We start from the raw sequence: 23193 nt of genomic DNA on the forward strand, positions 1-23193 counted from the left end.
GGGGGGGGTGAAGGGGATAGGAAGAGCATGAATCAGGTAACCATGTTAAAAATGTATATTAATAAATGTTAAAAAAATAAAATAAAATAAAAATTTTAAATGAAAGATAAGATAAAATGAAAGCCCCATATAAATTAAAAAAAAATTCTTAAAATCTGGTATACTATTGTGCTATAAGGAATGATGAACAGAATGATTTCTATAAGAGCTGGATGTGGAGTGAAATGAGCAGAACTAGGAGAACATTGTACATAGAGACTGAAACATTGTGGGACAATCAAATGTCACTGACTTTGCTACTAAAAACAATACAATGATCCAGGACAATCCTGAGGGACTTATGAGAAACAACTCTATCCACATCCAGAGAAAGAACTGTGGGAGAAGAAATGCAAAAGAAAACATGTGATTTATCACTTTTTTATATGGGTATATGATTTGGGTTTGGGTTTTAAAGGATTACTCTGTTACAAAAATGAATAATATGGAAATACATTTTGAGTGATAATAAAAAAAATTCTTAAAACCAAAAAAAAAAAAAAAGGGCTGACTGTGGCTGGATGGGGAGAAAATTTTGAAAAATAGGCAGAGAGGGTGGAACTGATAATTTTATGAAGGATTCTTATACTGCTTCTTTATGGCATGAAGTATGGATTTGATTTCACTTTCATCTAATCCATATGAGCTAAACAAAGGCATGATAATTTGGTAGAAATTTATTCAAACCATTCATTGGGCATACTAGAGATTATAAAGAGCAAATAGGGAATTTTAGAAACTAATGATTTAATATAATTTCCCTACGATTGTCAATAGATAAATATAAGCATTCAGACATCAAAGTTTACTAAGGGTAGAAATTATGGTGTAGTTTGATGTATCTGTTGACTTGGTACATGTAACACTAGGTGTCATTACTGAGCAAGAGAGTTCTACTGCTCTAAGGGAGTCAGACACCTGAGTAGAGTTGTAAAACATATGAATGGTTCATCATTATGCCCTAATTTAGAGAGGGAGAAACTCTGCCAATGAGCTAGAGTTGGAATCCCAGGGTTATGCCAGGAAAAGTAATTTGTACAATCAACAGACTTTAGAAGCATCTTCCTTTCTTGCCTCCCCACACACACACACACCTGCCCCTGCCCCTGCCCCTGCCATCTGAGTACTGGCCTCTTCTATATTCAAAGTAAATTCTCTCCTTTGTTATGAGTTATATCCTTTTAGGCACAGAGGATAAATTGCTGAATATGGAGTTAGGAAGACTTTTTTTGTGTGCTCAGATCTGGCCTCAGACACTAACTAGCTTTGTGACCCTGGGCAAATCATTTAATCCTATTTGCCTCGGTTTCCTCATCTGTAAAATGAGCTAGAGAAGGAAATGACAAAGCACTCCAGTATCTTGGCCAGAAAAATCCCAAATAGGGTCACAAAGAACCAGATATAGCTGAAAATGATCGAAGAACAATGACTCCAGTACCAAACCAAGCATCAAGTGATGAGTAAAAAAAATACAAATCCTTGTGGTCAATATGGGTCCAGGCCATTCTTTCTTCTTTCTGGAGAGGGTTTCATGCATTAAATGAATATTAATTGTTCTGCACCACTAATTATCATGCCTGTACTTCAGAATACATTGTGATAACTTGTTCCTTTTTCTTGAAACTTGAGTGTGCCTCAGAAAGTAACTGCAGTGTTTTAATCATTGGAAAGATTTTTGAAGACATAAAATACTGTTCATTGTGGATGCATCCTTAAAAATATTTAAAATGGAAGCAAATTTCTGTTCTTTCAATTTGGCACATCTAGTTATGGTTTCTACCCATTGATTATTTCTGATTTATCCTGTAAATATTTTCTTTATACATAGTTGCTTGCATGTTGTCTCCTCCATTAAACTATGAGGTCTCTGAGAGCAAGGACTGTCTTTTGTCTTTCTTTGCATCTCTAGCACTTAGCACAGTGCCTGGTACCCAGTAGGTTCTTAATAAGGGTATATTGTTTGACTGGTGGAACTGAGAATGTTTAACTTGGAAAAGACACAGAGGGACATGATATTTGCCTTCAAGTATCTGAGTGGAAAAAGAATTAGACTAGTTCTGCATGGCCCCAGAAAAAATACTAGAATCATTAGGTAGAAATTGTATAGAACCTAATGTAGAGGAAAAGTACTATAGAATGAGGATCAGCCAAGAACAGAATGGGCTGCTTGAAAGATCACAGGCTAATTCTCATTGGAAATTTCCAAATGGAGGCTGAATGACCACTTGTCAAGTATGTTATAAAAGAAATTCACTTTCAGGTATAATTTGGGCAAGATGGCATTAAGGTTCCATTCAACTCAGAAATGCTAGGATTTTCAGTTTTCCAGAAGGCATTTATGAACTAAGAAGCACCATCAGATGGTCTACAAAAGGGAAATGTTATTTAATTGCCTGACTTTGGGAATTCTCATTTAGCACAATTATTCCAATGTGCTATTTTGTTGATAGTTTCTGTTTACTCTCAGGGTTTTGAGAGAATTTGGATGAATAACACACACATATATACACACATAGCAGGTACTGTACAATTAGGAATATGTCTTGCTTAGATTGAAAGCACATTCTTTCAACAACACATTTATTGAAAGTTCCATTTTTCCTCCCATCTCAAAACATTCTTTGCCTTCCCACAGTTAAACTTAATGGAAAACTCTGTCCACTATTATTAGCCTTGTTTTGTGTATTTGTGGAGATTAAAATGTAAAATACACATCTCGTGGTCCATGTTCATGAAGTATTTTCCTTGGAATGGTGTACAAATGATAAGATACAGGTATAAAAGAGGGCATTTGATCCCATTGGTACAGAGGCCCTAAATATTCAGCCATGGTAGGTGTTTTTAAAAAATATTGCTTTTGGAAAAAATTCATAAGGGCTTTGCTGTATCATGTGAAGATATTATTAGAGAGAAGTTTAAATTGTTATGAATTTCTGTATATTTTAAAACAATCTCTCTAATGAGTCTCAAATGATTATTTCTTGATTGGTTTAGATGTTGGGGATTTGGACACTCACTCTTCTTTTCCTGGGCACAGTCAGAGGTAAGAAATAATAGTTATTTTTAGAAGTTATTCATCCTTCTCTCCCAAACAGGTTTGGACCACAACAGCCTCACTTATAATACCATATGTCTTATTGTTATCAGAGTGGAGGATACTTTATTCCAGAGAACTAGGGTAGACAGCTCTATAAAATATGATTTGAGGGTATCTGAGAGTTTCTCTTGTTCCTAATCACCTCTTTACCTGTCTTCCTCAGTGCTTAATATTTCCATAATTAGACTTGATATTTCCATAATTAAATAATGTCATGGGCTATAATTCTGGAGAAAAAAGAAAAGAGAGGAGTTTATTTCACCATTTTTCAGGAACTGATCCTATTGAACTGGATAGTCCAATCCCATTCCTCAGTCATGTAGACACACAAAAAATTTCTCACTTTAAAGTATTAAGGATGAATTTCACATTTGTCTACTGTATAGGAAAAGAAGTCTGCTATTCAGATCTTGGATGCTTTCCAGATGATGAGCCTTGGGGTGGAACAGTAGTAAGGCCACTTAAGGTTTTACCCTGGAGTCCAGAAAAAATCAACACCCGCTTTTTGCTCTACACAAATGAAAATCCAAACACCTTTCAAGTAAGAGTTATGGTTCCTTTACTTTAACATGTGCTTCATTCAATTGAGCTAATAATTTGTTCTGAATTTCCTAAAAGTTGTCTTTTGTGCCCATAATGAAATAGAACACTAAAAATATAAGCAAAATAAGCAATTTTTTTTTTGCTTTATGATTGTCACTCTTCTTGTATTATCAAAGTGCTTTGATGCCTCAATGTAGTGTGGAATAAATTGGAGTTCTCAAAGGGTATGTCAGTGTTGTACAAGCTCTGGAGAATCCAACTGAAGTGGTTTGAATGCATTTAATGAATGTGAATTTCTTATGCCGAAGGGGATTGCCCCCTAATTGGCTTTTTGTCAATGCACCCACCTACCATTGGTTTTGCTTTCTTTCTTTTTTATTTCCCTTTTCCTTATTATTATTTTAATTTTCTATTAGTTAGTGTAATATTATATGTACCTTTAATTATAAGAGTAGAAAGGCTTTAAGTAGAGAGAGATGGACTACATGTTGCATCCACATAAATCATTAGCATTTCTCTACACTACCATTAATGCCTAACAGCAAGAGGTAGAAAAATAACTGTAGACAATACAAAATACTTGGAAGTCTGCCTGTCAAGATAACCCAAGAACTATATAATCACATTACAAAATATTTTTTCATACAAATAAAGTCAAACATAAACAACTGGGAAAACATGAACTCTGTATGTCTATTTTCTAATGAATAGCTTAGGAGATGAGTTTGAAGAATCTTCTTGTATTTGGACTACAAGGTGACTAATATTTCGGGATCAACAACTCTTAAGACCACAATTAAATTCATGAGTGGGAGAGATTGTATCATCTTTGTCAGTAGTAGGAATATCCACACTGATGAAATTATAGATCTTCAAAATGTTGAAATAGTAAAACAATTTTATCTTTATCATGAATAACATTAAGCCTTATTCTTTGATCCCCAGAAAAGAAGTCCAAATATTCAAGGTTTCTTTAATTTTCTCAAGTATAGAGGCTCTCTGCCCTTTACTCAAAGCATGGATAACTAATAGATTAGAAGTTTTATAGTGTCTTGGCCAGGGAGAAATGGTCTGATAATGTCTAAGGTTATCCAGATTTGAAACGTTGATCAAATTCCATTGGTCAACACATTCCATAAATGTTTATTTTAATGCCTCTTATTATGAAGTATCAAGCTAGGCTCTGGGGAAAGATATAAAGACATCATCCCCTCCTTTAAGGAGCTTATAGTATAGTAAGTATGAACTACCACTTACCCTTAGCTAACTAGCACATTGGTGTGCCACAAAAGCTCCCTGCAAGACTATTATTACATTGAGTTAATATTTCTCATTTCTCATATTGCTCATGGTCACTGTCTTCAATGAGTTTCTAATCTGAACTGGATAAATGTACATGGCTCAGCCCTATCGAATTCAATGAAGGCAGCCACTATATCTGATCCACCTTTATACCTTTCTCTTCCACCTCCACCCAGGAGCCTTCATTGCCTACTATCAAGAATGTTGCTTTTTTTTCATTCTTGATATTTATATTTTTGAATGATATGGAGGATCATCACATCATAGATTTAGAATATGAAAGGATCTTAGAAGCCAGTGAGTCTAATTTCCTCATTTTGCAGATTAGAAAACTAAGTTACAGTGAAGAAAATTAATGTTTTTAGCGTTATATAGCCAATAAGTTTCTGGTAGCAAAAACCAGACTTAGGTCTTGCTGACATTAAGTCTAAAACTCTAACAATGATTTCATTTTGCTATGATATATCAAAAAGGTATATAGCTTCAAAGGATTTAAAAAGTACCATAAAAATGAAGTAAATACTAAGTTCCCTTTTAGTAGAACAAATTCAGACCAGCAAGGTTTCTTCTGTGTGATTTTTACTTTCCTGAATTGGAATATAATCATACCTAAAATTTATATAGCATTTACTTTGTGCCTGGCAGTCTGCTACACACTTTTACAAATAACATCTCGCTTAATTCTCACCACAACCCTGGGAGATAATGCTATTGTTATCCCTATTTTATAGATGAAGAAACTGAGGCAAACAGATTTAAAGTGACTTACCCAGGATCACACAAATAGTAAGTCTGAGGCCAGATTTGAACTCAGTTTTTTTTTCTGATTTCAGGTCCATATATGAACTTGTTGGTGATCTATAAAACTTATGTAGTATCAGTTCTTATCAACGTGATTACCCTTTAGCAGTTCTCTTTCTCTCATCAGGCTCTAAGGGATAGAGGAGGGAAGTTTTGAGCTCCTTCAAAGAATTAGAGAGGGCAGGCAATTAACATAATTCAATTCAACCAATATTTATCTATTTTATATAAAATGTAAAGCACTATGCTAGGCACTGAGGATGCAGAGCCAGAAAAATAAAATCATCTCTGTCCTGGAGGAGTTTATTATCTACAGAAAGAAGCAACAATTGTAAAAAAGAAAGGATACAAAGTTATACAAAATAATGCCCAGAGGCGAGGTGATAACATTATGATTTAGTCTAACACCATCAATTTTTCTTTCTTCAGATTTGTAAAAAGAGCATCAGTGTGCCAGTCAATAAACAATTATTAAGCACCTACTATGAGCCAGGCACTGTTCTAACTCTGGGGAGACAAAGAAAAAAACAAATCCTCAAGAAATTCACTGTATAATAGGGAGATCATATGTAAACAATTATATATAAACCGTGTATATAGGAGTAAAATGGAAATTATCTTAGAGGGAAGATACTAGTATTATGGAAGGCCAGGAAACACACTGATCGCAAAATGAGACTCAGAGGAAATTAGAGAATCCAGGGGATGAAGAGCAGGAAGGAGGATATCTCAGACATGAAGAAGAGCCAGGGAAAATGCAGAGACTTTAGGAGATGGAGTTTCTTGTGGAAGGAACAGCTAGAGTAGCTAGAACAATCAATGAAGAGAGTGTTGGACGTGGAGTCAGGAAGAACTAAGTTCAAATCCAGCCTCAGATACTTATTAAATATATTACCTTGGGCAAGTTGCTTAACTAGACAACTCGATCTGAGTTTCCTTACCTGCAAAAAATGGTGACAGTAATAGCATCTATTTCACAAGAATTATTGTAAAGATCAAGTGAGATCAAATATATAAAGCACTTAAATGGCTATCTGGATGCTAGTTGTTGTTTTATTATTACTGCTATTATAGGAACAGCAAGGAGATCAGTGTCACTGAATTGCAGATTATATTGAGGTGGGCTATAAAAAGACTGGAAAGGCTGAAAGTGTCAAGGTTATAAAGGGCTTTAGAAGCCAAACAGAATTTTATATTTGATCCCAGAAGTAACAGGGAGTCATGGGAGTTCACTGAATACAGAGTGGCATGGCATGGTTAGATATTTTTTTAAGAAGATCAGTTTGATTGCTGAGTGGAGGATAGATTAGAATGAGGAAAGATATGTAGCTAGAGAAGACTAACTGGGTGGCTATTGTAATGGCATAGGTGTGAGTAATAAGAGCCTGCAGCAAAGGAGATGTTTCTAAGGTAGAATTAATGGGTTTTGGCAACAGATTAGATATGGAGTGAGAAAGGTGGAGGCACTGGAGATGACACCTCAGTTGTGAGGCTGGATAGCTGAGAAAATGTGGTGCCCTTTACAGTAATAGGAACATTTAGGAAGAAATAGGGATTTGAGGAAGAGCATAGCAAATTTGGTTTTTGACATTCTAAATTGAAGATATCTATCCATGGGACTTCTACTTTGAGATGTCCAATAGGCAGTTGAAGATGTGAGGCTGGAGGCCAAGAGAAAGGTTAGGGTAGATGAATGGATCTGAGAACCATTTGCGTAGAGTTTAAAATTGGATATACAGATTTTTAGAAAGTGTCTTCAGATTTGGGGAAAACAGAAATTGGAGAATCAAAGCTCCAATTATGCCTGTACATAAAAATGTTGCCTTGAACACAGTGAACAATTGATTTTTCCCATCTCTCTCTTCACATTGATAAAAGTATTTTCCTGGACATGTATTAAAATTCACTCTTCTTCCACCATCTGGTTTCTTCCTGCGCTTCAATAGAATAATAAATGATAACACTGATCACTTGCTAAGAAGTAGTGGCCTATGAAACTTTTGACTAACACACTGAACTGACATTTCCATACTGTGAAAGAGAACTGCCTAGCATACATTTAATGTGGTATGAGGGAGAGAGTACCGGTCTGAGAGATAAACTCCATGGGTCCTAGTCCCTTACTCTCCCTGGATCTTGATTTCAGTATCTAGAATATGAATGTCTTTTATTACAACCTGTGCGACTTTGAACAAGTGGCTTAATCTCTGGGGCTCAGTTTCCTCATCAATAAAATGAAGGCATTTAATCTGATGTCCATTCTAGTTCTCACTAGATCTTTTGATTTCCTTACATCCAATTTGGTTATGTTCTTTCACCCTTTAGAACTCTTTTGGTATTTTGTTTTACCCCCTCCAAATTGTATATTTTAGTTTTCTCTGTGCATATCATCCCTCAGACAAGAAGTACTTTGACAATGGAAATTGTTTTATATAAATATTACATCTTCTCTAATGACCAGTTAGTATAGTATTTTATACAATAAAGAGAGATAGATGGCATAGTAGATAGAGGGCTGGGATTGGAGTAAAGACTTGAATTCAAATGTAGTCTCAGATACTTAATAGATGTGGAATTCTAGGCAAGTCACTTAATCTCTGTCTCTTTCAATTTCCTTAGTTATAAAATGGGGTAATTATAACAGCACCTACTTTGTAAGGTTGTTGTGAGGATCAAATGAGATAACATTTGCAAAAATCATTTGTCATAGTGTGCCTGGCACGTAGTAGGAACTTAATTAATACATGCTTATTTCCTTCTTTTTAGATACTTATTAAATTGAACTGAACTGAATCACGTTGAAGACCAAATGATTCACAGAGTTCTTTCTACCTGTGAAAAGAAATGTTTCATTGTGCCTATGAAATAGTAGGAGGATGAGTTAAATGACTTCAAATTTTTCAAGACCAAAAAATATAATCTGGTACTTTTCTTTTTATCACAGTTACTCAACCCATCAGAACCATCCACCATTGAGTATTCAAATTTCAAAACAGACAGGAAGACTCGTTTCATCATCCATGGCTACATAGACAAAGGAGAAGAGAGTTGGCTGTTGGATATGTGCAAGGTATAAAGTGGACCCTTTCCTGTATTCTCTTAGTCTATATCTTAGGGTCAGTCTAGCTGTCAGTTTCCAAAGAAGTAATACTTATAAAAAGCTCATCTCCAAAGAGGCAATATTCCTTTTAAATGACTCATTTAAATGACAATTCAAAATTACAAAAGACATATTTTGAGGAAGAGGTTAGAAATTTTTTAATGTTAAGGGTTTGTATTGAAAGCTTAGCAATATGAATAAATATTCAAAAATATTTGCTCTACCATTTACAATATGATTATTTTGTGATTATTTTCTCATTGTATGGCTCTTCCCTCAGAAACTTTAAAGGCAAAGTAGCATAATCACTGTTTTCTATCTCCATCTTCAGGGATAAATATTTTTATTCAAAGAAGCCATTTTCTATATAAACAATTTTAATTTTTGTCCTATGAACTCTATTTAAGAGGAAGTATAATAAAATTATTATTTTCCTCTCTTGAGTCAGCTCTCAACACATTTGTAGCAATCAGGAGACTATTTTCATTGTTATTTGAAGAAAATGAAACCAAGAGATCCATTGATTTTATGGGGGATGAGAGGTGAAAGAAAAAAACACAGAATTGGGTGAAATTCTATGTGACGCTGATGATACAAACATAACAAACAAGCATAACAGATATTTGTTGCAAGAGGAGGCAGTAAGAAGGGAAACTATTCTTAAGATATATATGTATATATACACATATATTTTTATTTATAATTTACTTTCAAATATTTTGCTTTGATTTAGGACATTTTTCTGGCTTCTAAGCAGCTAATTCAATAATGCTACCTCCTTCAAATCCATTAATAACTCAGTCCATCCCTGAAATTGTTAGTGGAAGTAGGAAAATTACACACCCAGAAAATCAATCATAAGCCTCAAGATGTAGTTTTTTCCAGTGATTCATATTTTCATAGCTGCTTTCACCCTGCTGAAACAAGTGTCCTGTTTATATGGTGCTATAGACAAGATTCTCCATCTTCTCCACACATCAATGCTTTTATTTCTCCTAGTATGATATAATAACATACATGTGTATCACATATATTAGCAAAGAATGATGCTAAGTTGATTTTGGGAAAATATATAGCACCATTATAAACTCAGGAGGTTGGATGTGGTATCGAATAGGGCTGCTGAGGACTCATCAATTCCTCAATATATACATTTCTTTTGAAATAATTTATTCTAAACTAGATCTCTTCATTTCTACTTTCATACAGAATATGTCTGTAGGATGTTTCCATATTGGGAACTGCCGGTTACTCATTCTTATAACTCTAATGATAGAGCATGGTCATTTAGAAATTTACACAGGAAAGCACTTCGATCAAAGCAGATTTCTGCTTCCTGGTTATAGAAAAATCATCACTGGGTTCCTTCTAGTAGAGACCCTATGCATGGTACATTGGGAAGCTATCAAACATTTCATGGCTTCCTCTGGGTTTTGGTTTTCATTAAGGAAAATGAAGGACCTTTAAATGAATGTTTCTCCTAAAGAACATTTTGCTTTACATTTTTATTTAATTTTATATTTACTATATATTTATTTTTACTTTATATTTCAACCTTAGAATATGTTTGAAGTGGAAGAGGTGAACTGCATCTGTGTAGACTGGAAAAGTGGCTCACAAACTACTTATACCCAGGCTGCAAACAACATCCGGGTTGTAGGAGCTGAAGTTGCTAATTTAATTAAAGTTCTTTCAGTAAGTTTGTGATCATTGAGATTATTTTCTCATGTTATTGATCTTCCCTAAGAAGCTTGAAATGTAAGGTAGCACAATCTCTTTGTTTTCTGTTTTCATCTTCAATGAGGACCAATTTTAGTGTGCCATTGCCATTATATTCCCCGGGGTATTTTGTGTAATTCAGATCTATATTGTTATATCGGCCCAATAGAATATAAACTGCTTGAACACTGGGAGTGTTTTGTTTTTAATCTTTGTACCCCCAGTTGCCAGAACCATGCCTTGCAGATAGCAGGTATTGAATAAACATTTAAAATATTGCACTGTATTGGGCAGTTGAGTGGCAGAGTGGACAGAGCCAGGTCTGGAGTCAGGAAGACCTGAGGTCAAATTAGAACTCAGATACTTCCCAGCTATATGACCTGGGGTGAGTCACTTAATCCTATTTGCCACAGTTTCCTCATCTGTAAAATAAGCCCAAGAACCAAATGGCAAATTACTCCTGGTTTTTTGCTAAGAAAACCCCAAGAGAGGTCAGAAAAAGAGGGACAGGACTAAAAAGGACTAAACAATGAAAACAACCATATTGTTGCCATTCTAAATAGACAGATCATGCCAAAGCATCCTATAAAGGAATAAGTTAAATAGAGAAAAACTTAGTGTGCCCTATAGTTAGTGGGGTTGAGAATTTCTTTTACCCTTAACCACATTGTGTCAGAATCACTTCATTGACTTCTTTCTGCTCCCAGGCTCTTATTTATGTGGTCTAATTGACTACAATCTCCCACAATGTCTATAAGATACAAAATGTTCTCTTTCACAGCAAAAGGGCACACAAAGGCCCAAGATTCATTATGTTTTATTACAAAAATGAACAGGCTGCAACCAGAGAAATGAGACCATAAGGAGGAATCACTGGTCCTAACTAGCTCTGGACAATCGCCAAACAGCCCCAGAGCAAGTAAAATCTTTCTAGTGTCTGTCAGGGGAAACTTGCAGAAATCCAAAGGCATAAAGCCATGAAGCCATGCCATTTCTGGCAAATGGCTCCCATTGCCAAGGGTGGAGAGTATTTCTGTAATCAACATGGGCAGGAACCTAATGCATTCACTTTTTGAAAACATGTCTTTCATTAGACCGAATATCAATATCCACCTTCCAAAATCCACATCATTGGCCACAGTGTGGGAGCTCATGCAGCTGGAGAGGCTGGACGAAGGACACCTGGTTTGAGTAGAATTACAGGTAGGTGGGAGTAGTAATATCACCAGGATTTAGCAAAAGCATTACAACAGCCGCTGGACAATTTTAATGTCATTCTTTTTCAAGGAGAATTACCTTATTTACCTGTGGCAAGGAAGATTATAATAAGATTAAATATTTTAAGGAAACGCAAATTTGTAAATATTTGGTTGGTCCTTGTGAATATATATGGCTTTCATATCTTTTTGGAATCCTGTCTTCTTTCCTCTCTGTCTCTGTTCTTTAAAAAAAATCCTTACTTTCTGTCTTAGAATTGATACTGAGTATTAATTCAAAGACAGAATTATAGTAAGACAGTTGGGGTTAAATGACTTGCCCAGGAAGTGTCTGAGGTCGAATTTGAATACAAGACCTCCTATCTCCAGGTCTGGCTCTTTATCCATTGAGCTACCTAGCTGCTTCTTCTGTCTCTTTTCTCATCCCCAAGTAAGTTTTGTATTATCTACTATGATTCCATGAAAATCTCATATTTTTTATTGTATCACTACATCTACTTTCCTTGAAATCTGTAGCTTTTAGGGATGGCAAATTGTTTTTACTAAAAGAATAGATAAAACACACTTAAATTGACACCTTTTTTAGGGGAACGTATCAAGTTCTCCATCCTTTTAAGAGTTAATTTATTTTATTTTAATTTTTTTTAGAAAATTTTTTCATGGTTACATGATTCATGTTCTTTCTCTCCCCTCCACCCTGCCCCCTAGCCTATGCATATTTCCACTTAGTTTTACAAGAGTTATTTTAGAAAAAAAATGAAGTGGAAAAGAGAGTAGAGCCAACATTGCGCATTAGAAACAACCCAGCTGAACTCTCTCAATAATCCCTTCCAAATAACTTTAAAATATGAATGACAAGAAGAACCAACAAAAGGTCATGATGAGATATTTTTTCCATCCTGAGAAAACTTTGGAGATTAGCAATATAAGTTCATGACACCAGAGTGGAGGCCAGTTTGGAGATAACATACTTGGCAGTTACAATAGCAGTTATAGCAGCAGCTGCTTCAGGAGCTCTCAACCCAGAGACAGGAAGAGAATTGCACAACCATCAGAAAGAAATTAAAAGGGACCCTGTGCTGCTATGGGGAATATAGTCACTGACTGGCAACTCCATTGCCCATGCACATTTCTAAGAAAACACTGAAAAAAATGAGCAAATAAGGAAAAAAATAACTTGACCATAAAAACCTATCATGGTTGCAGATAAGACAAAAACATGAACTTAGAGGAAAGCTACAATGTGAAAATAGCTACAAACAAAGCCTCAAAGAAAAATATTTGTTGGATACCAGTCAAGAATTTTTGAAAGAATTAAAGAAAGAAATGAGTGGAAGAGGAAAAAATAAGATAAGAAATGAGTGATACAAGAAAATTGTCAAAAGAGAATTAATATCTTGGTAAAAGAAGCATGAAAAATACTGAGGAAAGAACATTTTAAAAATAGAATTGATAAAATAGACATAAAAATAAGTAAAGACAAGAACTTCTTACAAAACAGAATTGGCCAGATGGAAAACAGGGTATAAAATCTTACTAAAGAAAATAATTTCTTAAAAATTCAAATTTGGCAAATGTAAAATAATGACTCTCCAAGAAATTGGGAAATCATAAAAATGAAAAATCAAAGGAAATGTCAAATATTTCATCAGAAAAAAAGACTTGGAAAATAATTTAAGGAGAGAGCATTTAAGAATGATTAAATTACCCGAAATTCATGAATAAAATGAAAAGGTTTAACATCACATTTCAAAAAATTATTAAGGAAAATTCCCTAATATCTCAGATCTAAAGGATAAAATAGAAATTGAAAGAATACAGTGATCACCTCCTAAAAGAGATCTCACAGTGAAAACTCCTAGAAATATTAGAGACACATTTCAGAGCTCCTGTGTCAAAAGGAAAAAAATTTAAGCAGCCAGAAAGAAACAATTCAAATATCATGGAGCCACAGTCAGGATCACTAAGATTTAGTAGTTTCCACATTAAAGGAGTGGTGGGCTTAGAATGATATTCCAGAAGATAATGGAGCTAGAATTACAGTGAAGAATCATTTGCTCAGCAAAACTGACCATAATCCTTTAGGGGGGAAACAGTCAATTTAACAACTATAAAAACAAGCATTCTAACATGTGAAGAGTAAGCATACCAACTGAAGCTTAAAGAAATATCTTCATAAGATATCCCTTTCCCAGTCTGCTATAAAGTCTTACTACATCTTCATTGAATAAGAATTTTATCTTCATTAAAAGAGAACATTTGTGACTCCACAGATACTTAAAAAAACTTCAAGAGACTTACTAAGGAGAAAATAAATCTGAAAGTCAAAAGTCATGTTTCTCCTCTTCCAAACTGGGGAGATGATGATAACATGGAAAAGGGAAATATATGAAACTTAGTCACATTTTATTTCATTTCAGAAATTCACAAAATTTATTTACCAGGGAAAATCTTATGGGAAGAAAAAAATTATAGCAATGAATTACAAAGTCAAATAGAAATTCTTTCCTTTGGGCGGGGGGGGGGGGGGGGGATCATCTATATCATTGTTCCATTCCATCAAGTGTGAAAATGTGACTATAGGTATTTACACTTTCTTATACATGTCCCACAGATAAATGCAGCTAAAATAGAAATTCCTTGAAGGCAAATACATTTTTTTGTCTTTGAATCTGGCACACAGTAGACACTCAGAAGTTTTTATTTTGTTGAGTTGAGTTGAATTAATTATTAATCTGTACATATACATTTTTCTTTTAGGGTTGGATCCTGCAGAGTCTTCTTTTGAAGGTGCTCCAGAGGAAGTTCGACTGGATCCCACTGATGCACAGTTTGTTGATGTGATTCATACTGATTCAGCTCCTTTGATCCCTAATCTCGGTGAGGCTCCACTATATTCCAGTACTTTCCATATTGTCCATATCAGTGCATTTCATCACTAGGGTGATGGCTAACTCCAGTGCAACAACTTTTGATGTGCTTATCCTTCTCTAAAATGCATCAGGTTTTGGAACAACTCAATCAGTTGGTCATCTTGATTTCTTTCCAAATGGAGGAAAAGAAATGCCTGGGTGTAAGAAGAACATCCTTTCACAGATTGTGGATATAGATGGCATTTGGTCTGGTAAGCAAAACTGGGAAACAATAACTATTGCAAAAAAGACTGGGAAATAATAACCATTGCAAACCATGGCTATAGTTAAAAACAGAATACTATGTTCTTTGTTTTATTTATAAATACAGAAGTTCCCATTAGATTGTTTATTGTTTTTTTGCACAATAGAACATCATTTGTTGTTTATTCTGCCAAAGTAGAATTTCTCATTTTTTTCTTTGTAGCTTAACCATAGAATAGAAAGGACAAAATAAAATGAATATATTTGTTTCTATGTGTTTAAAATTTTTTTGTAATTTTCATAATGAGGAAACATATAAGCAAAAAATAAGTTTTGTAGCCATAATTAAGATTTCGTGCTTCTACAAAAGACCTGGCCATTTGTTATACATATTTTAAAACTGTATTAAACTGAATCAAAATGGCCTGAAAAATATCATAATCAGTAATTACAAATATATCCTAGAAGGGATAGGGACTAGGATAGGAACTAAGATTTTATTTATTTAGAGAATTTCAGGTGAGCAAATTCCCTTTATAAAATGCAGGTCATCACACTTTCTTTGCAATATAAAGTCATAGAGAGTTGCCTACAACAATGGGTTGAAGTGACATCTCCAGAATAATATAACCAATATGTTTCAGAAGCAAAACTAGAACCTAGGGCTTCCCAGCTTTAAAGTCTATTTTCTATCCATTGTGCCAAATTACCACTCATTTCCTCAAAGCATTATCAAAACCAAAAACAAAATAGCTATCTGTTCAAAAAATTTTATAGCAGCTTTATAATGACAAAAAAGCCATTTGAAAGCAATATAAATGATCAGTAATATGAGAATGATTAACTAGATCATTAATTCAATCTCTAGATTGAAATTCTGTAATACCATCATGGCCAACAGGTACAAATAGTACAAAAAAATCTTTATTAAAATTTGCAAAGAAAGGAAGGAATGGAAAAGTGGCACATGTACTAACAAGATTATATATGAGGAAAAGGTGAAGAATAAATAAAATCCTGCAAGGGACTCAAAGAAAGTGACTGAGAAGTTGTTATGATACGTTATGTATTGATATTAATTCAGTGAAATGTTAAGTAAGTTGAGTTGGTTTTATTCATATTTTATATTAAATTTTAATCAAACACTCAATTTTAAAAATCACAAAAATTATTTGCAGGTATAGGTATGCCATAATAAATCCCTTGGGGTGGCTACTTATAAATATGAGTTTCAATTTTTTGTAGATGTTATTTTACTAGGCACAAAACATGAATTTTATTATGAAATTCAATTTATAGTTTTAAGATGTTCATGGATGATGACCTTTAAGGAAAGCTAGGGTGACTCAATAAACAGAGAACAAGGCCTGTAGAAAGTTCGAATCTGGCCTCAGACACCTCCTAGCTGTGTGACCCTGGATGAGTCATTGAACTCCAATTACCTAGCTTCTACCACTTTTCTGTCTTGGAACAAATACTTAGTATTAAATCTAAAATTGAAGGTGAAGGTTTAAATTTTTAAGAAAGGGTGATGACCATAAAATATGGGACTGATTCTAGAGCCCACATTAGCATTATTCTGGTTGGGATATTTCCTTGAAAAATGTTCAAATGGGATCACTTCTATGGGTTGATGTTAAATATGAACAAGCTTTCTTCCTCAGGAACTCGGGACTTTGTGGCTTGTAATCACTTGAGGAGCTACAAATACTACACTGATAGCATTCTGCATCCTGATGGTTTCACTGCATTCCCCTGTGTTTCCTATAAAGCTTTTAACTCTGTAAGTTATTCTACTATCTAGGGCAATGGATGTGATGCAACCACGTAATTACAAATCCATTATTTATTCATTCTGATTCATTTAAAAATTAATTCAAAACACACACACATATGGAATAGAATATCAAATTCTTAGAAGGCCCTCTGAGAGCTTACAGTCTTGATAGGGAAACATACACAAGTGGAAGAGTAATAATACAGGCATGAAAATGAGTGGAGTAGCTGATGGAACTTCAAGGGGAAACAATGGGGTTTATAGAAACTAAAAGAACTTCATGAAGGAGGTGGGACATGAAATTGGTAATTAATTGAAGAATGCGTAGGATTTAGATAAGAGGAAAGGGGAAGACAATATACTCCAAGCCTTAAAAAAAGTTTTGGGGATTCGAATGCTAAGATACATTTGAGAAATAGTGAGGAATCCAACTAATTGAAGTAGAAGGGCCAGCCTGAGAAAAAAGAGGAAATAAGGTTGACTAGATAAATAGAAACATGCATGCCCAGCAGAAATGTTTCTTGCAGTGGGGAGCCATCAAATATTTTTGAGTCAGAAAGGAATATGATGGAAATAATGTTCATTTTAATCCCATAAATTACAAAACTGAGAGAATTATATTTAAAACAACTATATTTGGTAGGAAAACACATAGTGCATGCTAATATTAGACCTTGAAATATTTCAGATGATATATCTCATCATCTACACAACCATGATATCGTTCGACTCTTTGGATTGTTTTTATTGATCTAGCCTAAAAGTATTCCAATAATTGCTTTTTTAAAAAATGTGAATTGGAGAAGTAATACTAGTATGAGAAGTTGAAATCAAATTGCTAGCCATAGAGGCAACATGTCTGTAATATTTGCTATTGAGTAGGATAAAACTGGTGGACCAGTTAAATTCAGGATTTCTGAGCTGCGGGTGGGGGCGGGGGTAGCCAAACAGATTTTGGCATGACATTCAGCTCCATCTGAATGAACTCACAAGAGTAAAGGGTGGTGGTTGTGGTGCTGAGTAAGGAGGAGGCAGCCAGCCTATTTAAGGAGGAATAAAATGGAAATGATTAGAACAGAGTAGGCCAAAGTGTTCATGTCAATTATTAGTAGGACTGGGCTTGAGTCAAAGATTTAGTATTTTCAATTCAATTCAACAAATATCAGCTAATTATCTACTTTGTGCAATGTCCTAGAAACAAAGACAAAATGAAATTGTCCCTAGTCTCACAGATGTTACATTCTATTTAATAGAATTCCCTGGAGTGGTTATTTTAGGGAAAGGACCTCTAGTTCAATCCCTTCATTTTAAAGATGAGGAAAATGTTGTTTAGAGAGGGGATATGGTTATCTAAAGGCTACACAAGTAGTTAGTAACAAGAGACCAAAAATAGAACAAAGTCTTATCAGTTATGCCCATTATATTATATGATATACTAATTATGGAAGTTGATGTCTTTTCCTTGTACCAAAAATAGTGACACCTGAAACTTTCCCTTATGTATTCTAAAATGACTAACAAACTTGATATTAATTATCAAAACTCATGAGGGTCATTGTTACACAGACCTATAATTGTTAAATGTATATAAGGAACTTGACCAATTCTATATATTCATGTTTTGTTCAAGGTGATAGTTGATTTTAATTTTTTAATGTGTAACATTTTCATGTCAGGTTATATTTTTTAAAAAGGAATTTCCCTTATCAAAGTGGGATATTTTGGAATTATCAATGCCAGACTAAGGATGAACCACAAAGAAACCAACTTTTGATAAATCAGTCCATTCCTTCTCTTTAGCACAAGTGCTTCCCCTGTCCAGCTGAAGGTTGCCCACAGATGGGTCACTATGCTGATAAATTCGCCGGGAAAACAACTCCAGGGGAACAAAAATTCTTTCTGAACACTGGAGATGCAAGTGACTTTGCTCGTAAGTTGATATTTGATTTCCCCAATCTTTTTTCTAATTAATTGATTAGTTAATTAATACTATTTTTCCATGGTTGCATGATACATGATTTTTTCCATCTCTCTTCCTTCCCCCTTCCAGAGCTGACAAGCAATTCCACTGGGTTATACATGTATCATGGTTAAAAACCTATTTCCATGTTATTCATATTTGCTATAGAGTGATCTTTTAACATCAAAACCCATATCATATCCCCATTGAGCCATTTGATGGAACATGTGTTTTTCTTCTACATTTTTACTCCCACAGTTCTTTCTATGGGTGTAGATAGCATTCTTTTTCCCCAAGTTCCTCTGGATTGTCCTGGGTCTTTGCATTGTTGCTATTAGAAAAGTCTATTACATTCAATTGTGCCACCATGTATCCATCTCTGTGTATAATATTCTCCTGGTTCTGCTCCTTTCACTCTGCATCAATTCCTGGAGGTCTTTCCAGTTCACATGGAATTTGTCCAGTTCATTATTCCTTTCAGCACAATAGTATTCCATCACCATCAAAAAACACAATTTGTTCAGCTATTCCCCAATTGAGGGACACCCCCTCATTTTCCATTTTTTTGCCACTATAAAGAGAGCGGTTATATATTTTTTTGTACAAGTATTTTTCCTTATCTCTTTGTTACTACAAACCCAGCAGTGGTATGACTGGATCAAAGGGCAGGCATTCCTTTAAAGCCCTTTGTCCATAGTTCCAAATTGCCTTCCAGAATGGTTGGATCAATTCACAATTCCACTAGCAATGCATTAAGTGTCACAATTTTGCCACATCCCCTCCAGCATTTATCACTTTCCTTTGCTGCCACGTTGGCCAATCTGCTAGGTATAAGGTGGTACAGAAGAGTTGTTTTTATTTGCATTTCTCTAATCAGTAGGGATTTAGAACACTTTTTCATATGATTATTGATAGGTTTGGTTTCCTCATGTGACAATTGCCTATTCATATATCTTGACCATTTGTCAATTGGAGAATGGTTTAATTTTGGCAAATTTGACTTAGTTCCTATATATTTGGGAAATTAAACCTTTTTCAGAGAATTTTATTATATTTTTCCCAGTTTTTTGCTTTCTTTCTAATTTTGGTTATGTTGGTTTTGAACAAAACCTTTTAAATATGATGTAATCAGAATCATTCATTTTACACTTTGTAATGTTCTCTATCTCTTGCTTGGTCTTAAATTCCTTCCTTTCCCACAGATCTGGCAGGTATACTATTCTATGTTCACCCAATTTATTCATGATTTTATTACCTATATTTAAGTCATTTACCCATCTTGAATTTATCTTGGTATAGGGTGTGAGAAGTTGATCTAGATCTGATTTTTCCCATACTGTTTTCCAATTTTCACAGCAGTTTTTGTCAGATAGTGAGTTCTTGTTCCAAAAGCCAGGAACTTTGGGTTTATTGAACACTAGCTTGCTGAGGTCATTCACCTCAAGTCTATTCCATTGATCCACCCTTTTATCACTTAGCCAGTGCTGTATTGTTTTGATGATCCCTGATTTATAGTACAGTTAAAGATCTAGTACTGCTAGGCCCCCCCTTCCTTCACATTTTTTTATTATTTTCCTCGATATTCTTGATCTCTTATTCTTCCAGATGAACTTTGTTATAATTTTTTCTAATTCTATAAAATATTTTTTGTAGTTTAATTGGTATGGCACTGAATAGATTTCAATACCATCTGCATTAGTGGAAGGAGTTCCCACACTGGGAGCTATCTACATTTCAAAAATCATAGAGCCTTCCTTCCCTTTTTGTAAGTTATTCCAGGCTGCCTATTCATTCATTCATTCAATCATTCTAAAAATAGAGTTCTGTAACTGTCATGTAAAAGGACCTATGGCAGGTACAAAAGGGTGAGCTGTAGGGTGTGTGCTATAAAGACAAATTTTTTCTTTATTGTAATTTAATAACAAATTTCCCCCTAAGTTTTAAATAAGTTATATATAAAAAGAGAAATTTATTAATTTAGAAAGTAATGTTGAGAATGGCCAGGAGGATAGCAAGGCGGAACAGCAAGATGGGGAGCCATTCCTTGGGAGGACAGCATGGATGGAAAAGCTGTCCTCTAGCCGACATCAGTTCTAGGGATTTTATATTCTTTACAATAGTGAGGACATGACTCTAGTGTGGTAAACACTCAGGTATTTGGTGGGGGTGGGGGAGTTGGTCATCTGACTGGGTCTGCCTAGAGACATAGGGGGTGACCCTCATAGTTTAGGGGACAGATGGATGTCTGAGATACAACTTGATGATATCAAGGCGGTGTAACTCTTGTTCATCTAAAAGATAATCAAAGGAGAATAATTCTCTCTGAGTCTTATAGGAGTTATCAGATGTTTTGGATTAGGAGTCACAATGATAGCAGGTAGCAAAGGAATTGCCCTGCTTATACTTTGCCTGGGTTTCGGAGGTATGATGCCATGCCACAAAAATAGTTAAGGCACAACAATTGCCTTTAAATGGCTTATTTCATTTATTTTTCATTTCTTAAGTATTTCATTACTTCTAGTTCATAATAAATAAACTTTCTTAGGTTTCAAAAAGAAATATTTCCTAGTCTAGTCAATATTTCCTCTTCTAATCATAAAATCAAGGGAACTACATGCATTTACATTGAGCAACTTTTAAGAGAGCAACTTTAAAGAGAGGAATAAAAACACTTAATCAGTCTGAATTATGATGACTGGCTCAACCCAACCGTGGCTTTCCATAATTCATTGCACTGTATAAATGAGGACCCCAATGAATAAATTCATTTTTCAAGAGGACATCATTTGTCTAGCTTTCCCATGGGTTTGTGCACGAATATATGAAAGACTTGACCATGTTCCATTGAGTTCAAATACCTATTGTTATCCCTAGGCAAAAAAAAATGACTCCTTTTCCTTGTTAGAGCTTTCTTTTTTAAAAATTTCTTTATTTTTAGAAATCAATACATTTATCTTTTTTTAAACAATCTCAGTTCAATAACAAGTATTCTTACTTGTTTTCTTATGTATTTTGGTCTGAGTATATATAAGCCATGGAAACAAGGATTTGATCTATTTAGCTTCTGTGTTCATCAGATGTTTTACTGTTTTTTTAGGATGGAGATACAAGGTTTCTGTCACGCTGTCTGGAAGAACAGTCACTGGCCAGGTAAAAGTTGCTCTGTATGGAAGTAATGGAAACACCAAGCAATACAACATCTTTACGTAAGTTTAGTGATATTAGTGATATATGTTGTTATTTAATATCATATTAGTAAATACAAATATTCTTGATTATTTCACAAATAAAGAAATGTTATTGTTCAATAGTATCTGACTTTCCATAAGCCCATTTGGGGCTTTCTTGGCAAAATACTGGAATAATTTGTCATTTCCTTCTCCAAGCTCCTTTTACATATGAGGAAATTGAGGTAAATAGAGTGAAGTGACTTACCCAGAGTCATACAGCTAGTAAGTGTCTGAGATCAGATTTAAACTTGGGAAGTTGAGTCTTTATCCATTGTGTCATCTGGAAATAATTCTGCAATACTCTGCTCTAGATAAAAAAAATATCTGGAATATCTGATATTTATCTCTGGAGATGACATTTTAAGAAGGATATTGATTAGAGAGAGATTATCCAGTGGAGGGAGACCAAAATTGGTGAAAGATTATATGATAATTACTAGAAGCAATCAAAGATGTTTAGCCTGGAGAAGGGATGATTCAAAGTGGGGGCAAATGCGAGGAAAATAGTTTTCTTCAAGCATTTGATTGATCATTCCAAGCAATGGGAATTATACTTATTCTTTTTGATTTCAAAGGTGCAAACTAGAAGTCCTGGATAGAATAAATTAATCAATAAGTATTTATTAAGCACCTACTGTTTGCCAAGCACTGGGTGGAGGGGATACAAGCATACAGATTAAGATAATTCCTATAAAGAAGTTAATTTAGAAATATTATATGGAAGAATTATCTAACAATCAGAATATGCATTTAATGAGTGTTTATTCTAGGCAGTGAGAAATTTATTGAATCTGGATACTCATTTAGATTTCATCTTTTATACTTAATAAATTATCAATATTGGGCTACTCACAGCTCTGTGAACCTCAGTTTCTTCAATTATAAAAGGTAGATAATATCTACTTATTTTATAAAGATTGTTGTAAAGAAAGTGTCATATGAGCCTTAAAGTACAATAGAAATGTGAGTTCTTATAACTCAAATTTTAAAAATTTAGCTTAGAAGCAGCTAGATGGTAAAATAGATAAAGCACTTGGCCTGGAAGCAGGAAGACATGAGTGCAAATTTGACCTCAGACACTTACCAACTATGTGATCAACCCCGAACAAGTCACTTAACCTATTTGCCTCATCTGTAAGATGATAATAATAATACCACCTATTTTCCAGGGTTGTTTGGGGGATTCAATGAGATATTTGTAAAATGCTTAGCACAGAGTCTGGCACATAGTAGGTGTTATACAAATGCTAGCTATTATATTATTATTATTATTATTATTATTATTATTATTA

The 23193-nt window shown here is 34.4% G+C and overlaps 1 protein-coding gene across 1 annotated transcript; it reads left to right on the forward strand.

The window, feature by feature from the left end:
- The first annotated feature begins 3033 nt into the window (after positions 1-3033).
- Positions 3034-21881, forward strand: LOC123236289 (inactive pancreatic lipase-related protein 1-like). The gene is made up of 10 exons (XM_044662589.1): positions 3034-3082; positions 3523-3677; positions 8727-8852; positions 10443-10577; positions 11696-11804; positions 14579-14698; positions 14823-14942; positions 16599-16717; positions 18512-18641; positions 21769-21881. The coding sequence occupies exons 1-10, from the start codon at positions 3034-3036 to the stop codon at positions 21879-21881; spliced, it is 1176 nt and encodes a 391-aa protein (XP_044518524.1).
- The last annotated feature ends 1312 nt before the right edge of the window (positions 21882-23193 follow it).

Source organism: Gracilinanus agilis, chromosome 2 (assembly GCF_016433145.1).
Source record: "Gracilinanus agilis isolate LMUSP501 chromosome 2, AgileGrace, whole genome shotgun sequence".
Classification (NCBI taxonomy): Eukaryota; Metazoa; Chordata; class Mammalia; order Didelphimorphia; family Didelphidae; genus Gracilinanus; species Gracilinanus agilis.

Coding starts and splice junctions, on each gene's coding strand:
- LOC123236289 (XM_044662589.1), top strand. CDS start 3,034: ATGTTGGGGATTTGGACACTCACTCTTCTTTTCCTGGGCACAGTCAGA. Junction 8,853..10,442: donor GGCTGTTGGATATGTGCAAG/GTATAAAGTGGA, acceptor TTTCAACCTTAG/AATATGTTTGAAGTGGAAGA. Junction 18,642..21,768: donor AGATGCAAGTGACTTTGCTC/GTAAGTTGATAT, acceptor CTGTTTTTTTAG/GATGGAGATACAAGGTTTCT.